Consider the following 24,438-nt stretch of genomic DNA (forward strand, 5'->3'; position numbering starts at 1 on the left):
ATATAGAACTGATATAGCTGTGCTGTGCTTATATACAGGTACAAATTCCCAAATCTAGAATTCCAATATCCAGAATTATTCTGAAATTCAGTCTTTTTCATTCATATTTGTTTTAAATAAAATCATTAAAAATTACGTTTCACGACTAGTAAGTCACAAACTTCTTTGCTTGCATCTTTGGTTTGGTTTTTGTGTTATAAAATGTTAATGATAGTTATAATGAAGTCCTTATGATTTTAGGTTTTTTTATATTTTTATATTTTTTATATTTTTTTTCTTTATGTGCTATTTTGTTTTTGCATATGAGTATTTATGTGTGTTAGTTTAAACAGACACCCTATCATAAATAATTTTAAAGTTTCACTTGACCAAACTTTATTACTTACAAACAGAGACCTTGTGTCTCAAGTCAGTTTATGAGGCAAAGATGTCAGCATAGGGTGACAGAAAGCAATGCACTGTATCAAGACAGAGACTGAGGTTAATTGGAGCTGAAAACACTAGGATATCTTAAGACTTGTTTTTATCACTTGACCAAAAGATGACAGACATGTCATGTTTGGTACCAAAATAATCCTCATGATCTCACAATGGGGTAGCTTATAATATATATGCACTGCATTTAGTTAACTTAAAATAATACATCATTCAATAACTTCAGCCAGGGCTTTTTATGGACTGCCAAAAAAGGGAGGGACCTGCCTTCCTTGCCAACTCTGGAAGGGGCCTGGTCAGAAAATTGGGGGTAGATTTAACAAACAGTGGATGTTGCTTTCTTCATCCAAAGTTTTAGGATCAGCTGAAATGTAAGTTAAGAAGCAGCGGTCATAAGAAAATGTATATTGAACTGTGATTTCTTCAACATAGTTTTGTCATTCTATATGGGAGGCTTCATGGAACAGCATAAGTCACCATATTTCCTTGCCAACTCCCTTGGCACAGATATCTAAACTAGTACAATATAATGTTCTGTTATGTTTTTCCTTTTGTTCTAAAAACTGCTTCTTTGTGTAATTATTTGTTAAATCATTTTTATATAAATGCACTGTGACTCCTTTTGTTAACAATAAATGTTCCTCAGTACGTTATGGGAAGCCCACAAGGCAGTGGTTAGGGGCAGCTTTATACAGCTCAGCGCAAGGAAAAGAAGGGCCCAAAACTTAGAATACAATAACCTCACTCGACATTTGCAACTAACAGAAAACGCACATAAACTTAACCCCAGCAGCGACACAACACTAGATAACCTAACTGCTGCCAGGACTGCAGTCAACAACTACTTACAAAGAGCAGCCCATAAAAGAGCCCTCGCCCTTAAAAAAGTTTATTTCCACGGAGGCAATAGATCCGGCCCACTGTTAGCTAAAGCCCTACGTAAGAAAGCTTCAATGAACCATATATATTCTATTAAAGATGCAGATGGACACATAATCCATGATAGCCCAAATATTGCTGAAACTTTCAGGAAATATTATGAACATATTTATAACCTATCGACTTCTAAATCACCCCCGAATAAACAAGATATTACAGCCTACTTAGACTCGATATCAGTTCCCTCGCTCTCCGAACAACAAAGGCAGAGCCTAGATTCACCGATTACTGCACATGAAATTCTGAAAGCCATATCAGACCTGCCATCGGGGAAAAGCCCTGGTCCGGATGGCCTTACAAATAAATATTATAAGACATTCAAAGATCTACTAGTCGCACCCCTTCTATCCTTGTTCCACACTTTAGATGAGGAAGGACATCTCCCAATGCTAATGAAAGAAGCACATATCTCAGTAATTCCCAAAGCTGAAAAAGATCAAGATTCCCCATCTAATTTTAGGCCCATTTCGCTTTTAAATACTGATCTTAAAATCCTAGCCAAAATTATAGCATCACGCATAAACCCGATCTTACCAACACTTGTACACGCAGATCAGACGGGGTTTGTGGGGGGAGAGAGGCAAGAGACAATACCATCAGGGCACTCCAGCTGATGGAATACGCAAAAGCCAATAACATTAAAACTGTCTTCCTATCTACAGATGCCGAAAAGGCTTTTGATCGCCTAAATTGGGACTTTCTTTTCTCCACATTACAAAAATTTGGGTTTGGGACTACAATAATCAATAGAATTGGGGCACTGTACCTCTCACCAACTGCAAAAGTTAGGATAAACGGCCTCCTCTCAGATAGCCTTAACATAAGTAATTGGACAAGACAGGGTTGCCCTCTCTCTCCCATGTTGTTTGTCCTCAGCATTGAAATGTTGGCAGCACGTATTAGAGAAAACGAGCAAATAGAAGGGATACCTTTAGGGGGAAATAACTACAAAGTGTCACTTTATGCAGACAATGTCCTCTTGTCTCTCGCCTCTCCACTTACCTCTCTAGAAGCAGTCACACGTGAATTTAAAAAGTTTGGAGACCTTTCCTACTTTTCTATAAACTACACCAAATCCGAATTGATGAATATTAATCTCCCTAAATCTGAATTAGATATACTTGTAAGTCGTACTCCTTATAAACTACAAACCACTGCATTAAAATACCTAGGAACTCACCTTACACCAAACCACAGATTACTATTCCAGCTTAATTATTCAAACTTACTCAATTCCACACAAACTGAACTAAATTTTGGGTCCAAAAAACCCTTCTCGTGGTGGGGCAGAATCCAGACGCTAAAGATGACTACATTACCTAGAATCCTATATATCATGCAGGCAGTTCCCATTAAGATACCCACTCTGTTCCTTTGTAGACTTCAGGGCATTCTAAACAAGTATGTATGGGGTTCGGTCAAACCAAGAGTTAGCAAAACGACACTGTACAGGCAGCAGGGAGAGGGTGGACTAGGTCTCCCCTGTCTAGACGTCTATTATAGGGCGATTAGTCTCTAGAGAATACTCGACTGGCACAGGAACTCTATGACCAAAGCCTGGGTATCTATAGACTCACACATCTTACAAATCCCGAACGCTGGAACTTTATGTTGGCTACCCCCATCCTATAGAAGTGACACAAAAAGCATATACCCCCTCTACAGTAGCGTTTTTGAAAACTGGAACAGAATCATCAAAACCCAACCCCATATTTCCACCTATAGATCCCCTATGTCGCCTATGTCTCCAAATGCTGAGTTTCTAGGAGGTTTGGACTTCACAAAGCCTACATCAGCACATCCAGAAGTAGGATACACAATTCCTCTACATAAACTGTTGACAGGCAAAAGAGTGAAACCGCGTCAAGACCTACAACAATACCTGAACGGGGCATTTTCTAGCTGGCTTAAACACAAACAACTAATACACCTACTGGACACATCTGAACACAGTCCTGACTGGACCAGACCACTAACACCTTTTGAAACAAACTGCACGACACATAATACACTTAGACACTCCCTATCGTTAGCCAAGTCTCTTTTACTGGCTCAACACACAACAGACTTACCGACTTTTACAAGCAAATGGCACTTAGAACTGAAAACTGAATTAGACAGGCAGACATGGAAGTACATCTTCCGCTACACCAAAATTTCATCCACTTCAACAAAGATGATAGAACTGAATTATAAAGTTTTATCAAGATGGTACCTAACACCCACTAAGTTAAAAAGTATATACCCCACTACCTCAGACAAATGCTGGAGGGGTTGTGAGGAAAAAGGAACAATGCTACACATGTGGTGGGATTGTCCTGTAATACACCCCTTCTGGCTTCATGTTGAATCCCTGATACAAATCATTCTTAACTCCCCCTTCCAACTAACACCTACCATAGCAATACTGAATCTGTTGCCAAGGAAAGTAGACTATTTACGCCAACGTTTGATGCAGTTCATCATCAATTCGGCTAAAACACTAATTGCTAGAAAGTGGAAGAGCTCAGCAGCCCCCACATGGAAGGAGCTGATAACTTATACTGACGACACACTAGTACTAGAAGAATATGGCTTCTTTAAAACCCAAAGACTTGACACTTTTCTAGACATCAAATTCCATTGGGACTCCGCTAGACCTGTGTTTATGGCTCAGACCCGAGACAACTCAATATAGCAGGGTAGAGGGAGATGTATTACTTTATACTGTGTTATTTTTCTTCCTAACTTATTTTTTTAATTTCCTGGTCAGCACTGGAAGGCTTTCAACTTCAAAAGGACAAGACCCAAACTTGTGACAATTTCAATCACAGAAACTAAAAATATTGTAACAGACACGTTATTGTAGTGTTTACTATATTGTATTGTTTGATTGTTTAAAACACCAATAAAAACGATTTATAAAAAAAAAAAAACAATAAATGTTCCTTTATTAAGTTTTTTACCTTTGTCTAATAATTGAACCACGTTACTGAAGAGACTAACAGTAACAGTACTGTGTTTTTAAAATTATTTTTGCAAAATTGTGATTTTTAATCTTTTAGTCTGGGTTTTGGATTACCAATATAATAATCTTAAAGTGGTGGAAGCAGATATAGTTTAGTGTGGGTGACATTGAAGGGGAGTTCGGGCACTTTTCTAGGTATAGTACAGACTAGATAGTGTTTGTTAACCCTTGCACCCACAGGCTTCCCTGAAGTGGCTAGACTGTGACAAAAGGGTTAAGGTGGAAATTGTCAGTTAACCCTTTCTGTGCCTAACTGATCACATAGCAGTGTTTGTTAACCATGTAAGTCACAATAGTTTATATTTATTTATGTTAAGCTGTATTATGACATGTAAATATTCCCAAATTATATATGAAATTTTTAATGTTTAGGGGCCGATGTAAGAAGCAGTGTATGCTGCTGTTTCCACTGGAAACTTAAGTTAAGAAGCAGCGGTCTTAAGGCCACTGCTCCTTAACTCGTCCGCCACCTCTGAGGTGGCGGACAGCAATCATCGGGATGATTGACACCCCCTGCTAGCGGCCATACTTGTGCAATGATAAATGCAGATAGCGTATGCTGTCAGCATTTATCGATGTGGGGCGGACATTAATAAATCTACCCCATTGACTTAATTCCATCCCCTCTCCAAGCTTTCACATTTTACAGATGCAAATATACAAATATTCCAAAATTCAAACCTTTTCCAGTCCCAAGCAGTTTGAATAAAGGGTTTTATCTATAATGTATCATACTCTCACTATGTACCTAATTTTCTCTTAATTAATAATGGGCAACAGTTCTAGATCTGCTATGACATCCATACAACAGGAATTGACAGATTTTATGGGAACCAAGCAAAATATTGAATATCATTAGCATATATATGTCTGTATATAAGAAGAGAGTTGTTAAACTTATATATATATATATATATATATATATTATATATATGTGTGTGTGTGTATATATTCTATATATATGTGTGTGTGTGTATATATATATAATATATATGTGTGTGTGTGTACGTGTCTTTTCAATATGTGGCATTGGTGAGATTTATATAAACAGAGAAAAAGAGGGAATGCTAAGGCAGTAACTCATTACTGAAATAGACTTCAGATGTTACCTTTCTTGTTAACAAAAAAAAATGACACACATATTATTATATTAGTAATAATTATTATTATCATTTATTTGTATAGCGCCGCCAAATTCCATAGCGCTGGGTACAATGATAGGGGTATATATTTTTTATTTTGTTCATATATTATTAATTTTTTGCAATATAATAAGAACCTTGTATATAGAATTTAACGTTATATAATTTAATTCACAATAATGCTGGATAAGGGACAGATAAGATGTACAATAATGACTGATAATGAAGCCCTTGTTATTTTCATATGTTAGAAGCACTGCCTATATTATTTATTAAGTTATATCTTCCTTGCATTCCCAATGAAGCATTTCTTTTCACAATATAACGAATCTCTCAGAATCTTAAAAAAAAATGCAATTAAGTGACGGTATATTTGGTTCGATATTTAGGTCACAGATGTATGTCAGCAGCCACACATTTTGCTATTTTCACTCTGTCTACAACTTAAAAGAATGACCCAGAGTTGGGTATTTCCATTAATATTAACTGGACTGAATAAAGTAGAAAGTCAGGTAAAAGGAAGTGAAGGAGAGGGAGATTCCATTATCCACATAAATGTAATACATATATATTTATAGTCATTCTCACTCATCCACACAATTTCATGATTAGTGTAGCTTTGTTTGCTGTTTTACAATTTGAAGCAATAACATTGCTAGATGCAAAACAATTGGCTAATACAGGGCTCGACAAACCTAGGAGCCTGGTAGCCACTGGCTCCTAGAATTTTACCCCTGGCTCCTAGCTTTTTAGGTTATTCTCCATATGTCTATATACAAATCCAACGGTCTGGCTCCTAAAAATATGCTTGGCTCCTAAATATTCTTACTGGCTCCTAATTTTTAAACACATTTATCAAGCACTGGGCTAATATATTTTTCTAAACGTAGCCCAATTCTCTAAAGCTCTCTGGTCTGGCCAATATTTTATAAGAAGCCTCATCAGTATTATTAGGCCCCTCGACGATTGTTTTAAACATGATTTTTACCTTAGGAACTGTGTATCTTATTAAGGGGAGTGTCTTTATATTATTTATGTGAAGGAGAGACAATATAGTTTAGATTCTGGCTCATAAAGGGACACTAAAGTCAAAATTAAACTTTCAGATAGAGCACGCAGTTTTAAGAGACTTCCCAATTTACTTCCATTATTACATTTTGCAGTCTTTTTTATATGCCCACTTTCTGAGGCACCAGATCCTACTGAGCATGTGCAAAAGTGTATATGTATACTAGTCTGTGATTGGCTATGTTTATCACATGATACAGAGGCTGAAAAATGGAGAAAAAATAAATTTGGCAGATAAAAATCTAGTTGAAATTCAGAGTAATTGTTATTGCATTGTCTTTTTTATTATGCACGTATTAATTATGCAATCCATCTATATTTAATGGTCATTTAACCAAAAGTTGCCACATTGAAAATAAGGAAATATTTTTTTTAACAAATTTACATTATAATCATTGTCTATATATTCTCATAAGAAATTAGATTTCTTGGGAGGAAGCAGAATGAATACCTGGGCAGAGATGAATCTTGGGATATGAAGTGACCCACCCTTATTGAATGTGTACCTTTTTTTTTCTACATCTAGATATGTGTTTAACATGCACATAAGTTAAATGGACAGTACACTGTAAAATTGTTTTTCCATAAATGTATTTTGAATGACTTGTTATACCAACTGCAGAGTATAAAATATTTGAGAAATTGCATTTTCGGGTTTATTTGTTTATCTGAAGTAGCTGGTTTTGTGCTTTGAAACCACAGCCTATTACAATGGGTTGAGCTTCAGGTAATATCAGATCTCATTATGTTAACACTTGGTGTACACACACTTGCTCCCTTATCTTATATTTGTCTGGAACACCAAAGCTCAATACATAGAGAGAACAATGGAAAATTATAATTTTATTACTTAACTATCATGCCCCCCACTGTGAGTTTAATTCCTTCTGCTGGCTGTGTTTACTTAGGCTTGTCAATAGCGTATACGCCAGTATCAAAACTTTCAGTATAGGTTGGGAAACCACAGGCTAAATCAGCTATTTCAAATGCCGAAATATGAGTAAAGGAGCTACTTGCAACCAATTTAATACACTCTAGTAGGTAAAATGGATCATTTGGAATAATTTAAAGGGGAGAGAGTTTTTGGGTGAACTGTCCCTTTAAATGCAGGTGTTCATTTAAACACAGATTACTTTTTGTCAAGACAGCAATCCCACAGAACAAAAATATTGCTATTTAGAATATGTTTTATAATGAAGCATTTATTTAAATATATTTCATATGTAATATTGGGATGGTTAATTATAAATACATAAAAATAATTAGTATTATAGAAACTATCTGGTTATTTTACTGTTTTAAATGTAAATGTATAAGAATCACCCAAAAAATAAACCATAGTAACATTGTATGCATTTAAAAAAAAAATGCCTATTTATTGGGTTTTTGACAAATCTTGAAACTGTATTTACACTTTTACATCATGTTTTTAGAAGAAAATAGTTTTTATTTGACTTATAAACCACTATCATGGCTGGAAATGCTGCAGTTGTAAAATTATCATTGTTGTTATATGCATGACTAGACAAGATATATGATGATCAACAGACCAGTTTCAACTTCAGTAGTCGAGTTCAGCATATTATACTGGTTTTGAAATGAGGGTCAGGAAGTCTGTACTGCCAAATACCATGTATGCTTTGTAGTTTGCTTTTTTATTATTGAATTCCCTTTGTAGGCAAACTGAAACCTAGACATTCATTATATTTATGGGGGAAGGGGTCCAAAGGGGGAAACAGTATAACAAACGATACTTACTAGTCTAGTCACAGTGCATGGCTACAACATATATACATTTAATTGAAGTCCTGATTTGATCTTTAGCTGGGATTCAAAAAAGCACAATATATTGATAAATGACATCATCATGATATCTTGCCTAGTCAATACGTTGCTATCAGATGCTAATGTTTCAATGCTATTGATTGCTAGCTAAGTGAAGATAAAATGCTTCTAATGTCTCACTTGAGAACACTATCTTTGTGTTAACTGATATTAAGGCTACTGCAAAATCTTTATCATTTCTTATAATTTTGCACACATCTTATTTTAGTTAGAAGCATTTTATTTGTTATGTTTGTACGTCGTCAATATATTTCATGCAACAAAAATATTACACATTTTATTTTTGTTAGTATTTGTTTATGCTATTTTTTCATTTAGCTGTAGATAATTGTTTAAAAATGTGATAGTGTTTTGGTATACTAAGGGCTAGATTTATCAACGCTGAGGCGTACAGGGGCGCATATACGCGCCCCTGTACGCCTCAGCTCGCCTGTGGCGGGGCGAAATTACCCGCAGGTAAATAACATTGCACAAGAGCGCAATTTTGTGCTCGCGTGCAATCTCGCCCCCTGCCCGCGCACAGCCAATCACGCACGGGCAGGAGTTGTCAATCTCCTCGGTCGGACTCGACCGAGGAAATTGAATTTCGCCACAATAGAGGTAGCGTAGATGTTAGGGAAGCAGCGGTCTGGTGACCGCTGCTTGATAAATCCCGGCGAGCAAGTTCTTGAGAGAACTTGCTGCCGTAGGGGCTTAATAAATCTAGCCCTAGGTGTTGAGAAAGCACAACCTTGATTTTAAGAGATTGAAGGTTTTGTACAGACCGTCAGGCCACACATATATATTTTTAATTTGTGTTTGCCAGTTGTCAAATATTGTTTTTTAATCTCATTTTTTTCTTTTAGTGTTCAAAAATTATAAAACAAATGGCCTTAAAGGGACACTGAACCCAATTTTTTTTTTTCATGATTCAGATAGAGCATGACATTTTAATCAACTTTCTAATTTACTCTTTGTTCTTTTGCTAGCTTTATTTTAAAAGCAGGAATGTAAATCTTAGCAGCCAGCCCATTTTAGGTTCAGCACCATAGATAGCGCTTGCTTATTGAGGCTTACATTTACCCACCAATAAGCAAGCATAACCCAGGTTCTCAACCAAAAATTGGCCGGCTCCTATGCATCACCTTCCTGCTTTTTAAATAAAGATAGCAAGGGAACAAAGAAAAATTGATAATAGGAGTAAATTTGAAACTTGCTTAAAATTGCATGCTCTCTCTGAATCATGAGATAAAAAAATTTGGGTTTAGTGTCCCTTTAATTTGATATGTTGTTAGATTTAAATATGTTTGTATGTGCGATTCATACTGGCAGTTCAATACCGTTTCTGTTAGATGAATTAATGCACCTTTTTCATTTGTCATCCTACACAGCTAATGAGATAACTCAGATAAGGAGAATCACCAAAGGCTATTAATACTGTCTATCATGTTTCTTTCCCCTATAAGCTCTGAAGATCAAATTACTTAAATTATAGCTTGATTGACCACCCCACAAATATATTGAATAAAGCTTTTTGAGAGCTATACATTTAGAAAGAGTCTGAGATAGAGAATCATATTCCAGAATGTGATAAAACATTAACCATATTTATAATAATAATCAAGTGAGACAACCTACTTAAACTGGTTTTATTCTTAAGTATAATGAGCTATGGTAGAGTATGGAATATAATACTGTTTAGGTTTATATAAAATTGTATATGTATGTATATAAGAGTTTTTATTTTCCTTAGAAAACTTTAATTGTACTACTTAATATAATAGTTTTGTATTAGATTGTGTGCATCATCTGTAGCTAGTGTGAAAACAGAGTTCTGTTCAGCTTCAACAATAAAGATGGACGTAATAAGATTATAAAATATAAAAAATAATTATTATTTTCATGATAATGTTAATGGTAAACACGTTTAAAAAGTATTTTTTTATATTAAATCAGAAAGGCAACTTTTAATGTTAGATTAGTAATACTTTTTTGGACTCGCATGGTATATCAAAGCTTTATCCTTTTCCTTTACTGATTTTCACTCTCACAACTTTAGTGAAATCAACAAATCAGTCTTATGAAGTCTATGGAATGTTGAGTTGTGAACTTTCTGTGTTCCAAAATTAAGGCAGCATTTTCTTTTATTTTTTCAGTTATTTATAGGGTACAAAACAAACAAAATCATGCTTAACAACAAGATATTAAATGCATGATGATCTTGTTTTGTTAGTTATTTTTATAAATAATTTCTCCTTTATTTTGTGCTGTCTCATGTCCTGAATCACATAATCATGTATAAATAGAGTTTAGAAAAATATAACTGACAGTAATCAGGGGAAACAGTTATTAGTTATAAAATAAGTTTATAGGTTAGTCCATATAGTAATGGAAGCTTTGTCTGTTTTAACAAAATTTAGAATGATTATTTTATTTTATTTTAGTTTGTATAGGTTTTTTATCCATTGCTTTTGTGTATATTTATATACAATAGATGAAATCTGCACAATATACTAGAATACAATTTTACTAACATTTGATGTTTTCAAACATTTTGAGAATAATGTGAAATATTAATTCTTTGATGGTTTCCTGTTTTCTTTATGTCAGGATCAAGACCTCGACTAGAAGACTTTCCTCCTCGGATAGTAGAACACCCGTCTGATCACATTGTTTCAAAGGGTGAACCGGCTACTTTAAACTGTAAAGCTGAAGGTCGTCCAACTCCTATTATAGAATGGTACAAAGATGGAGAGAGAGTAGAGACAGATAAAGATGATCCACGGTCCCATCGTATGTTGCTACCTAGTGGGTCCCTCTTCTTTCTTCGAATTGTTCATGGACGACGGAGTAGACCTGATGAAGGAGTATATATTTGTGTTGCCAGAAACTACCTTGGAGAGTCTGTCAGCAGAAACGCCTCATTGGAAGTAGCAAGTAGGTTTTAATGACTGTAAAGTGTGATAGTTGTTAGATACATTTTTTCCTTTAAACTATTTTCTTAAATGTTATATTAGAAAATATATTTGAATGAAATGAAAGGATGTCCTACAAATATTTGTCTGTCTGTATATACTCTCTGTCTATAGCAACTCAAGCTAAATGCTATTTATTCTGCATTTGTTCTAAGATTTCTTCTTTTCATGGACGCTTTAGCTCCTACCCTATGTTTTCTGCTCAGTTAACAGTTTATTTTCCGCTCAACCAAACATGCATGTGCACTGTGCTGTCTTAGAACTATACAGTATTTACATTCAATAGAGAGGAGACCATAATTACCCAGAAACGCAAAGAAATTGATTTCCTACCTGTAGAAAATATTTCTGGGTGAAAAAAAGGATAAAATCCTTCCTTCAGAATTTTTTTTTTTTTTTTTTTAGTGTAGTGTTTTTTTCTCCAACATAGGTGTGTCCGGTCCACGGCGTCATCCTTACTTGTGGGATATTCTCTTCCCCAACAGGAAATGGCAAAGAGCCCAGCAAAGCTGGTCACATGCTCCCTCCTAGGCTCCGCCTACCCCAGTCATTCTCTTTGCCGTTGTACAGGCAACATCTCCACGGAGATGGCTTAGAGTTTTTTAGTGTTTAACTGTAGTTTTTATTATTCAATCAAGAGTTTGTTATTTTAAAATAGTGCTGGTATGTACTATTTACTCAGAAACAGAAAAGAGATGAAGATTTCTGTTTGTATGAGGAAAATGATTTTAGCACCGTTACTAAAATCCATGGCTGTTCCACACAGGACTGTTGAGAGCAATTAACTTCAGTTGGGGGAACAGTGAGCAGTCTCTTGCTGCTTGAGGTATGACACATTCTAACAAGACGATGTAATGCTGGAAGCTGTCATTTTCCCTATGGGATCCGGTAAGCCATGTTTATTAAGATAGTAAATAAGGGCTTCACAAGGGCTTATTAAGACTGTAGACTTTTTCTGGGCTAAATCGATTCATTATTAACACATATTTAGCCTTGAGGAATCATTTAATCTGGATATTTTGATAAGATTATATCGGCAGGCACTGTTTTAGTCACCTTATTCTTTAGGGGCTTTCCCAAATCATAGGCAGAGCCTCATTTTCGCGCCGGTGTTGCGCACTTGTTTTTGAGAGGCATGACATGCAGTCGCATGTGTGAGGAGCTCTGATACTTAGAAAAGACTTTCTGAAGGCGTCATTTGGTATCGTATTCCCCTTTGGGCTTGGTTGGGTCTCAGCAAAGCAGATACCAGGGACTGTAAAGGGGTTAAAGTTAAAAACGGCTCCGGTTCCGTTATTTTAAGGGTTAAAGCTTCCAAATTTGGTGTGCAATACTTTTAAGGCTTTAAGACACTGTGGTGAAATGTTGGTGAATTTTGAACAATTCCTTCATATTTTTTCGCAATTGCAGTAATAAAGTGTGTTCAGTTTAAAATTTAAAGTGACAGTAACGGTTTTATTTTAAAACGTTTTTTGTACTTTGTTATCAAGTTTATGCCTGTTTAACATGTCTGAACTACCAGATAGACTGTGTTCTGAATGTGGGGAAGCCAGAGTTCCTTCTCATTTAAATAAATGTGATTTATGTGACAATGACAATGATGCCCAAGATGATTCCTCAAGTGAGGGGAGTAAGCATGGTACTGCATCATTCCCTCCTTCGTCTACACGAGTCTTGCCCACTCAGGAGGCCCCTAGTACATCTAGCGCGCCAATACTCCTTACTATGCAACAATTAACGGCTGTAATGGATAATTCTGTCAAAAACATTTTAGCCAAAATGAACACTTATCAGCGTAAGCGCGACTGCTCTGTTTTAGATACTGAAGAGCATGACGACGCTGATAATAATGGTTCTGAAGGGCCCCTAAACCAGTCTGATGGGGCCAGGGAGGTTTTGTCTGAGGGAGAAATTACTGATTCAGGGAACATTTCTCAACAAGCTGAACCTGATGTGATTTTGTTTAAATTTAAGTTGGAACATCTCCGCATTCTGCTTAAGGAGGTATTATCCACTCTGGATGATTGTGACAAGTTGGTCATCCCAGAGAAACTATGTAAAATGGACAAGTTCCTAGAGGTCCCGGGGCTCCCAGAAGCTTTTCCTATACCCAAGCGGGTGGCGGACATTGTAAATAAAGAATGGGAAAGGCCCGGTATTCCTTTCGTCCCTCCCCCCATATTTAAAAAATTGTTTCCTATGGTCGACCCCAGAAAGGACTTATGGCAGACAGTCCCCAAGGTCGAGGGAGCGGTTTCCACCTTAAATAAACGCACCACTATACCCATAGAAGATAGTTGTGCTTTCAAAGATCCTATGGATAAAAAATTAGAAGGTTTACTTAAAAAGATGTTTGTTCAGCAGGGTTACCTTCTACAACCAATTTCATGCATTGTCCCTGTCGCTACAGCCGCGTGTTTCTGGTTCGATGAGCTGGTAAAGGCGGTCGATAGTGATTCTCCTCCTTATGAGGAGATTATGGACAGAATCAATGCTCTCAAATTGGCTAATTCTTTCACCTTAGACGCCACTTTGCAATTGGCTAGGTTAGCGGCTAAGAACTCTGGGTTTGCTATTGTGGCGCGCAGAGCGCTTTGGTTGAAATCTTGGTCAGCTGATGCGTCTTCCAAGAACAAGCTACTTAACATTCCTTTCAAGGGGAAAACGCTGTTTGGTCCTGACTTGAAAGAGATTATCTCTGATATCACTGGGGGTAAGGGCCACGCCCTTCCTCAGGATCGGCCTTTCAAGGCAAAAAATAAACCTAATTTTCGTCCCTTTCGTAGAAACGGACCAGCCCAAAGTGCTACGTCCTCTAAGCAAGAGGGTAATTCTTCTCAAGCCAAGCCAGCTTGGAGACCAATGCAAGGCTGGAACAAGGGAAAGCAGGCCAAGAAACCTGCCACTGCTACCAAGACAGCATGAAATGTTGGCCCCCGATCCGGGACCGGATCTGGTGGGGGGCAGACTCTCTCTCTTCGCTCAGGCTTGGGCAAGAGATGTTCTGGATCCTTGGGCACTAGAAATAGTCTCCCAAGGTTATTTTCTGGAGTTCAAGGGGCTTCCCCCGAGGGGGAGGTTCCACAGGTCTCAGTTGTCTTCAGACCACATAAAAAGACAGGCATTCTTACATTGTGTAGAAGACCTGTTAAAAATGGGAGTGATTCATCCTGTTCCATTAGGAGAACAAGGGATGGGGTTCTACTCCAATCTGTTCATAGTTCCCAAAAAAGAGGGAACGTTCAGACCAATCTTAGATCTCAAGATCTTAAACAAGTTTCTCAAGGTTCCATCGTTCAAGATGGAAACCATTCGAACAATTCTTCCTTCCATCCAGGAAGGTCAATTCATGACCACGGTGGATTTAAAGGATGCGTATCTACATATTCCTATCCACAAGGAACATCATCGGTTCCTCAGGTTCGCATTCCTGGACAAGCATTACCAGTTCGTGGCGCTTCCTTTCGGATTAGCCACTGCTCCAAGGATTTTCACAAAGGTACTAGGGTCCCTTCTAGCTGTGCTAAGACCAAGGGGCATTGCCGTAGTACCTTACTTGGACGACATTCTGATTCAAGCGTCGTCCCTTCCTCAAGCAAAGGCTCACACGGACATTGTCCTGGCCTTTCTCAGATCTCACAGATGGAAAGTGAACGTGGAAAAGAGTTCTCTATCTCCGTCAACAAGGGTTCCCTTCTTGGGAACAATAATAGACTCCTTAGAAATGAGGATTTTTCTGACAGAAGCCAGAAAAACAAAGCTTCTAGACTCTTGTCGGATACTTCATTCTGTTCCTCTTCCTTCCATAGCGCAGTGCATGGAAGTGATCGGTTTGATGGTAGCGGCAATGGACATAGTTCCTTTTGCGCGCATTCATCTAAGACCATTACAACTGTGCATGCTCAGTCAGTGGAATGGGGACTATACAGACTTGTCTCCGAAGATACAAGTGAATCAGAGGACCAGAGACTCACTCCGTTGGTGGCTGTCCCTGGACAACCTGTCACAAGGGATGACCTTCCGCAGACCAGAGTGGGTCATTGTCACGACCGACGCCAGTCTGATGGGCTGGGGCGCGGTTTGGGGATCCCTGAAAGCTCAGGGTCTTTGGTCTCGGGAAGAATCTCTTCTACCGATAAATATTCTGGAACTGAGAGCGATATTCAATGCTCTCAAAGCTTGGCCTCAGCTAGCGAGGGCCAAGTTCATACGGTTTCAATCAGACAACATGACAACTGTTGCGTACATCAACCATCAGGGGGGAACAAGGAGTTCCCTAGCGATGGAAGAAGTGACCAAAATCATTCTATGGGCGGAGTCTCACTCCTGCCACCTGTCTGCTATCCACATCCCAGGAGTGGAAAATTGGGATGCGGATTTTCTGAGTCGTCAGACATTGCATCCGGGGGAGTGGGAACTCCATCCGGAAATCTTTGCCCAAGTCACTCAACTGTGGGGCATTCCAGACATGGATCTGATGGCCTCTCGTCAGAACTTCAAAGTTCCTTGCTACGGGTCCAGATCCAGGGATCCCAAGGCGGCTCTAGTGGATGCACTAGTAGCACCTTGGACCTTCAAACTAGCTTATGTGTTCCCGCCGTTTCCTCTCATCCCCCGGCTGGTAGCCAGGATCAATCAGGAGAGGGCGTCGGTGATCTTGATAGCTCCTGCGTGGCCACGCAGGACTTGGTATGCAGATCTGGTGAATATGTCATCGGCTCCACCATGGAAGCTACCTTTGAGACGAGACCTTCTTGTTCAGGGTCCGTTCGAACATCCGAATCTGGTCTCACTCCAGCTGACTGCTTGGAGATTGAACGCTTGATCTTATCGAAGCGAGGGTTCTCAGATTCTGTTATCGATACTCTTGTTCAGGCCAGAAAGCCTGTAACTAGAAAGATTTACCACAAAATTTGGAAAAAATATATCTGTTGGTGTGAATCTAAAGGATTCCCTTGGGACAAGGTTAAGATTCCTAAGATTCTATCCTTCCTTCAAGAAGGATTGGAAAAAGGATTATCTGCAAGTTCCCTGAAGGGACAGATTTCTGCCTTGTCTGTGTTACTTCACAAAAAGCTGGCAGCTGTGCCAGATGTTCAAGCCTTTGTTCAGGCTCTGGTCAGAATCAAGCCTGTTTACAAACCTTTGACTCCTCCTTGGAGTCTCAACTTAGTTCTTTCAGTTCTTCAGGGGGTTCCGTTTGAACCCTTACATTCCGTTGATATTAAGTTATTATCTTGGAAAGTTTTGTTTTTGGTTGCAATTTCTTCTGCTCGAAGAGTTTCAGAATTATCTGCTCTGCAGTGTTCTCCTCCTTATCTGGTGTTCCATGCAGATAAGGTGGTTTTACGTACTAAACCTGGTTTTCTTCCAAAAGTTGTTTCTAACAAAAACATTAACCAGGAGATTATCGTACCTTCTCTGTGTCCGAAACCAGTTTCGAAGAAGGAACGTTTGTTGCACAATTTGGATGTTGTTCGCGCTCTAAAATTCTATTAAGATGCTACAAAGGATTTTAGACAAACATCTTCCTTGTTTGTTGTTTATTCCGGTAAAAGGAGAGGTCAAAAAGCAACTTCTACCTCTCTCTCTTTTTGGATTAAAAGCATCATCAGATTGGCTTACGAGACTGCCGGACGGCAGCCTCCCGAAAGAATCACAGCTCATTCCACTAGGGCTGTGGCTTCCACATGGGCCTTCAAGAACGAGGCTTCTGTTGATCAGATATGTAGGGCAGCGACTTGGTCTTCACTGCACACTTTTACCAAATTTTACAAGTTTGATACTTTTGCTTCTTCTGAGGCTATTTTTGGGAGAAAGGTTTTGCAAGCCGTGGTGCCTTCCATTTAGGTGACCTGATTTGCTCCCTCCCTTCATCCGTGTCCTAAAGCTTTGGTATTGGTTCCCACAAGTAAGGATGACGCCGTGGACCGGACACACCTATGTTGGAGAAAACAGAATTTATGTTTACCTGATAAATTACTTTCTCCAACGGTGTGTCCGGTCCACGGCCCGCCCTGGTTTTTTAATCAGGTCTGATATTTTATTTTCTTTAACTACAGTCACCACGGTATCATATGGTTTCTCCTATGCAAATATTCCTCCTTAACGTCGGTCGAATGACTGGGGTAGGCGGAGCCTAGGAGGGAGCATGTGACCAGCTTTGCTGGGCTCTTTGCCATTTCCTGTTGGGGAAGAGAATATCCCACAAGTAAGGATGACGCCGTGGACCGGACACACCGTTGGAGAAAGTAATTTATCAGGTAAACATAAATTCTGTTTTTGTGTGTGTGTGTGGTTTTTTTTGTATGTAGGGTAATAATTAACCATTTGTTATTTTATTTATTTTTCTTATACTGATATCATTTCCATCATGATGGTTTTGTCTTTTACTATTAATCATTTAATTTCTGAAAGTAGAAGGCCGTATAAAAAGGGTATATAGGACTTGTTATTGTCAGTGGATCTAAAGGAGTGGCAGCAAACCCTTGGGCACTTTCTCAACTTCTGTAAAACTAAAAAGTGAAAATTTCCTTTAAAGTGAATGTCAATTTTGATGCTAAAGTGCCCGGTTTTTAAAAATTCGATTAAAAACAGGGGCACTTTAATTCATCAAAATTTACATTTCACTCCTGTTGAGAAAAAAACAAACAAAAAAATGTATCTTTTAATCTTCACAGCAGCTCCAGCTTCCTTCACCCGTTGCAAAGCCTCTTCCTGGGTCTAAAATGAGGAATCCGGCTTCCTCCAATCACGGCATTGAATCAGACACTGTTTCCCCCCCGGGGGGGGGGGAGCCGTGATTGGAGGATGACCTATCCATGATTTCTGATGTCAGAAATAGCTTGCAACGATCGGAGGAAGCTGAAGCTGTGGTTAAGATTAAAGGGACACTGAACCCAAATGTTTTCTTTCGTGATTCAGATAGAGCATGCACTTTTAAGCAACTTTCTAATTTACTCCTATTATCAAATTGTCTTCATTCTCTTGGTATCTTTATTTGAAATGCAAGAATGTAAGTTTAGATGCCGGCTCTTGCTGATTGGTGGATAAATTCATCCACCAATAAAAAAGTGCTGTCCAGAGGTCTGAACCAAAAAACAAAACCTAGATGCCTTCTTTTTCAAATAAAGATAGCAAGAGAATGAAGAAAAATTGATAATACGAGTAAATTAGAAAGTTGCTTAAAATTGCATGCTCTATCTGAATCACAAAAGAAAATATTTGGGTTCAGTGTCCCTTTAAAAGGTAAGTTTTTTTTCTCAACAGGAGTGAAATGTAAATTTTGATGAATTAAAGTGCCCCTGTTTTTAATCGAATTTTTAAAAACCGGGCACTTTAGCATCAAAATTGACATTCACTTTAAGGGACATTCAAGCCAAAATTGGAATTCATACAAATGCATTTCCCATTTGGATAGAAGTATTTTTGCAATATACATGAATTAGCAAAAATACTTCTAATAAAAGCTATGTCTATTTCAAGTATGTACTTAAGTATGCAACATGCACCAGTATTTTAATAAAGTACTTGCTTAGAGAGTCTAAGAGGCTTGTATGATACAAGCCCTACTAGCTCCCTAGGCAGCTGTAGTATTTAAAATGATGGTGCACTGAGAATATCTAGGTATGCGTCACATCCATGTCTAGAAAAAATAGTGCTAACTTTTACCAGAAGCATTTATTGCCAATGTATGTATATTGTAAATATGTTTCTATTCAAATATGTAATTCAACTATGTGCATTTCAATTTTGACTTGAATGTCCCTTTAATATAAATAATCATATACACTACATTCTTTTTGCTTTATTTTATGTGGATAATAACTATGTTAATTATAGGTATGTATTGTCCTTAGTAGGTAAGCATAGCTTTAATTGGGCCTATGTATTCAAAGGGAAATATTCTGAGCTGTAAATGACCTTTGAAGTCCCTCTCTGAGATGTAATCTTATAGTCTTGTAGTCTATATTCTAAAGTTATTGCTGCTTTTTCCTGGCTATAAATTTTTCTCCATTGCTTTAACTACCTTTCCCATTTCCTGCTTTTTCTGTTTGCCTTATTTTTACTTCCATTCTCCTTTTTCTCTGTTGTTAGCCCACCTCCCCCTCTATATTTGTCATGTGTACCCTGACTCCCCCCTTTCTAGTTCCAATATGCCCCAATATCTTAATATTAATAATACCCCCATCTGCCCAGCTCCTGCTTGATTTGTTTCTGATGTTTAAAGCCAATCCGTAAGTCAATCTAAAGCTGTACCAACAATAGTTATACTAAAGGTTAAAGGGACAGGTTTATCCACTTTAATGTGTTTCCAAGATCCATTTAACTTGCTGGAGTGTATTCAATTGTTCACAAACAGCTCCTTGCCTTTATTTTGTCCGTTAAAATAGCTGTCTGTTGAAACCTCCACTTATACGAACAATTTCAATACAGCAGTAGTAACTACAAGAAAACTATGTAAATTAGAGGCACCAGAAGAATTTGACTTCCCAGATAGGGGTGGGAGAAAGAGACCAGCACTTTTTAAAAGATGAAGGAGAAATGAAAAGGACAATAAACTCCTTGGGGTTTTTATATAAAATGTTTACTTATGCAAAATGAAACATCTTTGCAAGATACTTTATTTATTTTGCCCCTTTTCATGTAAAATGTGTGGGGGGGTTTTCTTATTCTCCGAGCTGTAAAAACACACTGCAGACTTCCCAATGCTAACCATGTAACATATCGTTCCCTAATTGGCTTTAACAGATACAAACTACAAAACAATGCCCTTTATTCTAACAGTATGATCGTAGCTAGCCTTGTTGTCTGCAGACTTAAACTCAGATTGGCTCCTCTATAAAAGTCAAGTAGTGGGTGGAGCTTGGCTATTGAAAAGCAATTGCATTAAACAAAATGTTAATTTATTTTAACATTTTTTTACAATTGACTGATAGTTAATCTATAGCAAGGCAACAGAAATGTTTTATAATTACATTGCGTTTACTGTCCCTTTTAAGATACAAAAATAATTTGAGCGATTTAGTTTTTAATTGGCTGAACTTCCTTTTAAAAATAATTACCTAAAACAAGGTTATATTTATCATTGTCACAAAAGTACATGCTTTTTGTATTCCAATGGTGTGGTTTTGTGGTATTTCCCAATTTGAATCTGAATGACTGGTGTTCCATGAGCCAGGTGGAATTCTAAAATATTTTTTGCTTTAGGGGATGTTCATGGTTTTTTTTTTTGTTTCAGACTCCTGCTAAGAGCTACAAGGACAATGTATGCTTGTTTGTCTAGGCACATTAAGGGAGCTATAAAATAGCTAGCAGATGCTGTCACTCGTTTGGGCAGCATTTAAAGTTCCTAAAACAAAGCAGTAGTCTCAAGCTTACCTGCTCATTGTAGGAAATTAAGAATGTTCTCTTCCTGTTTGAAAACTCTTAGAGGTTGTTAATCTTTAATGAGTAACATAAGGAATATGGCATAAATAGAGTCTCACTTACTTTGGGAGCCTTTTGTAATTTTTTATTTATTCAGGGGTTATATTTTAGCACGGATTTAATAAATGTTGTGCCGCTTTCCTTCAGTGTTAGTTTATTTTACCCAGTCTACTTCCTTGCGCCATGGTCTAGACACGATACGTAGATTGCAAATATGTCTAGTTTTGCATGCATTAACCCTTTAATGTGAGCTGCTTACTCTGTGAAACCCTTACACAATTTCAAAGGCATGCAATTTGTGTTGCATGCTATCAGCATTTGCTAACACACCCACACAATGTTTTAAAGGAAACATCAAATCAGCTCTTTTGATTAAATGTAGAAAAACAGTTCTAAGACGGAAAAAAAATTATAAAAAAATCTACATTCAGTAGTATTCCTTTTCATAACAAGTGAATTATTAATGTTTGATATTTGGATACCAACAATAATTGCACTCTTTAATGTAAAAAAATAAATATAAATGAAGCCATATGTCTCTGGCTACCGTCTCAATGTGAATTCCTTTTAATTTCCTTATATTCAGTTAGTAGTAGTTGTGACCCTGAGCTTTTTCATAATAGACAATTACCAATAACCTCCATCAGTTTCAAAAGCATTGAGGGCCAGATTACAAGTAGAGCGCTAAATATTGATAGCGTGCGCTGGTATTACAACTTGACAGCAATGTGAATGAGAGCTTGCGTTTGCATTCCTGGGAATCATTGCGCTCACGAGAGCGCGCTTCCATAGGCTCTAATGGGAGCCTCGTTCTCATGCGGTGACACACGGCATGAGAACCTCGCGCAGCAAAGGGGGTAAGTAGTGCAGCGATGGCAGCAAATTTTAATTATATATGTATATGATTATATTCATATATATATATATATATATATATATATATATATTTATGTGTTAATATGTGTATATACAAATATTAACACACAAATATATACGGTATGTATATAAGCATATACATATATATATATATTTACAGAAAACACATGGTTCCCATAGACTGCAATGTAGAGGCACTTTTCAGTGTGTTTTTTTTTCTAACACCCCACACACACCGCTTTTAACCCCCTAAAAACTACCTAGTGCAGTTGTTTTTTATATTTAGAAAAAGCTATTTTTTTTTTAATAAAAACATATAATACCCTCTATTTTGAAGATATTTGGGGCACTTTTAGAAAATTAACCAAGGATCTGATCTCTGGTTTATTTTATGAGTGCTAATTGCTACCGCGAGCTCACGGTAGCAATAACTAGCCACTTGTAATGGCTGGTTATTTATCGTACGCCCGATAAATTAGCGCTCCACTTGTAATCTAGCCCTTAATTGGTATATGAAACAATGCTCCTTTAGTAAAATCAAATATGCTTAATCAAAGTAATCCTAGAAAAGAAACAGATTGTGTAAAAAACAGCAAACAATTTACTTGTTTTCGTGCAAAATTCTTACTGTAACCCCTGCCCTCAGGCAGATAACAAAAAAAAAGAGAGCGGATATGTTAGTAGAGTATAGTAAAGTAACATTCTGTCCTCTTCTGAGCATGGGCAAAATTGATTGCCTGTTTCTCTTGCATTCACTAAACACTAAGACAGCTAATGTTACTCTAGAATATTTATGACATCAAGCTAATTTTGCCTTCCTGTAGAGACCCCAGCCCACTTGTAGGGCTGTGAGAGTAAATAATGGACCCTGGAAAAATTAGTTAAAAAAAAATCATAGGTAAAATTATTTCAAAATAATGAATAAAACATATTGCAATGATAACTATCAAAGGGACACTAAAGTAAAAATTAAACTTTCATGATTCAGATAGAGCATGCCATTTTAACCAACTTTCCAATTCCATTATCAAAATGTGCACAATCTTTTTATATGCATACTTTCTGAGGTACTAACTCCTACTGAGCATTTGCAAGAATTAACATGATTTGTAATTGGCTGATGGCTGTCACATGGTACAGTAAAAGGTAAATTTAACTATCTTTGATTTTTTTTTCTTCAGAAAAAAAAAATCTGGTACACATTTGAAATGTAGACTATTTGTGTCTGCTTTGCCATTGAATTATGCATGTGTTGATAATGCAATTCTACTGTTCTTGAAGTATAAGCAACTGCTTAGTGCTTTTTATAGCAACAATGAAACATCCTTTAAAGGGACAGTATACTATAAATTTGTTTTTCCCTTAATGTGTTTCCAATTACTTTTTTTTACCAGCGGCAGAGTATAAAATGTATGAGATTTGCTTTTTAAGGCTTATTTGTGTATATGAATTAGCTGATTTTGTGTTTTGAAGCCACAACCTAATAAAATGGGTTGAGCTTGTAGGTATAATCAGATCTCATTACTTTATCACATTGTGTACATATACCTGCTTCTTTATCTTATATCTGTCCGTTAACCAATAACCAACACTTGGAGAAAACAATGAAAAAATTACATTTTATTACCTTATTATTATTATTATCGGTTATTTGTAGAGCGCCAACAGATTCCGCAGTGCTATTAACAAAGGCGAAGTACAAAAAAAACAGTTATAGGGATCAAATGGGTAGAGGGCCCTGCCAAGAATTGCACTGTCGTAGTCAGCTCTTGAGAAGGTGATCAACAAACAGCTGGACTCTTAAGCTTACATGCTAGGGGGGTTCAGGGGATAGCAATGGAGGAGAGGAACTGGTATAAAGTAAGGTTAGCGTAGGTTGTATGAATCCCTGAACAGTAGAGTCTTTAGGGAGCACTTGAAGCTTTTAAAACTAGAAGAGAGTCTTGTGGAGCAGTGGCGTCACTAGGGTTGGTGTCACCCGGTGCGGTAAGTCATGGTGTCACCCCCCCCCCCCCAGAAAGCAGACACACACAAAAACACAGGCAAACACACATACAAACACTCAGACACACTTAAACACATACTCAGATGCACACACAAACACTCGGAAACACACTCAGACAGACACACAAAAACACACACACAAAAACACTGAGACACACACACACAAAAGCACTGAGACACACACACACACAAAAACTCAGACACACACATACAAAATATGTAAACTGCACTGCATTAATTATAAAGCTCATGCCTAGAGCTGCTCCCTGGCTCAGCAGAGCATCAAATGAAAGATAAACAGAGCACTCTAAAATAATCACTGAAGAAAAGGTTTAGGCGCAAACTATGAAAATTCTGCTCTCTGACTCTGTTCCAAGTCTGTCAGTGCACAGCCCTGGGCCGCATGTCACTGAGCAGTGAGCACAGATAGGCAGGCAGGTTTAGGCTAGCAGCGCAACTTTGCAAGCCCCACGGCACACCCACAACATTCATAGTGAAATTGGGCAGGGGAGGAGCAAAGTACAAACAAGCAAAAGCAGCCGGGAAAACTATTTGTTGAAATTGCAGCACTGGCTCAAGGGGCAAAAAAAATTGTGTGTCTACAACTTCCCCAGTCCCACTAATGTTCACAAATGTCAGCCTCAAATAAAATAATCTATGCATCTCAACATTGTATTTCTTTGAATTTCAATAAAATTTAAAAAAAAAAAAAAAAAAAAAAAATTTTTTTTTTTTTTTT

The 24,438-nt window shown here is 37.5% G+C and overlaps 1 protein-coding gene across 1 annotated transcript in view; it reads left to right on the forward strand.

Moving 5' to 3' along the window:
* ROBO3 (roundabout guidance receptor 3) overlaps positions 1-24,438 on the forward strand; it is a 255,098-nt gene that overhangs the window by 40,031 nt on the left and 190,629 nt on the right. Inside the window, exon 2 of the mRNA XM_053690485.1 lies at positions 11,026-11,352. Within this exon, the coding sequence (XP_053546460.1) occupies positions 11,026-11,352 (327 nt within the window). The remainder of the gene's footprint in view (positions 1-11,025; positions 11,353-24,438) is intronic.

This window comes from Bombina bombina, chromosome 8 (genome assembly GCF_027579735.1).
Source record: "Bombina bombina isolate aBomBom1 chromosome 8, aBomBom1.pri, whole genome shotgun sequence".
In the NCBI taxonomy this organism is placed as follows: domain Eukaryota; kingdom Metazoa; phylum Chordata; class Amphibia; order Anura; family Bombinatoridae; genus Bombina; species Bombina bombina.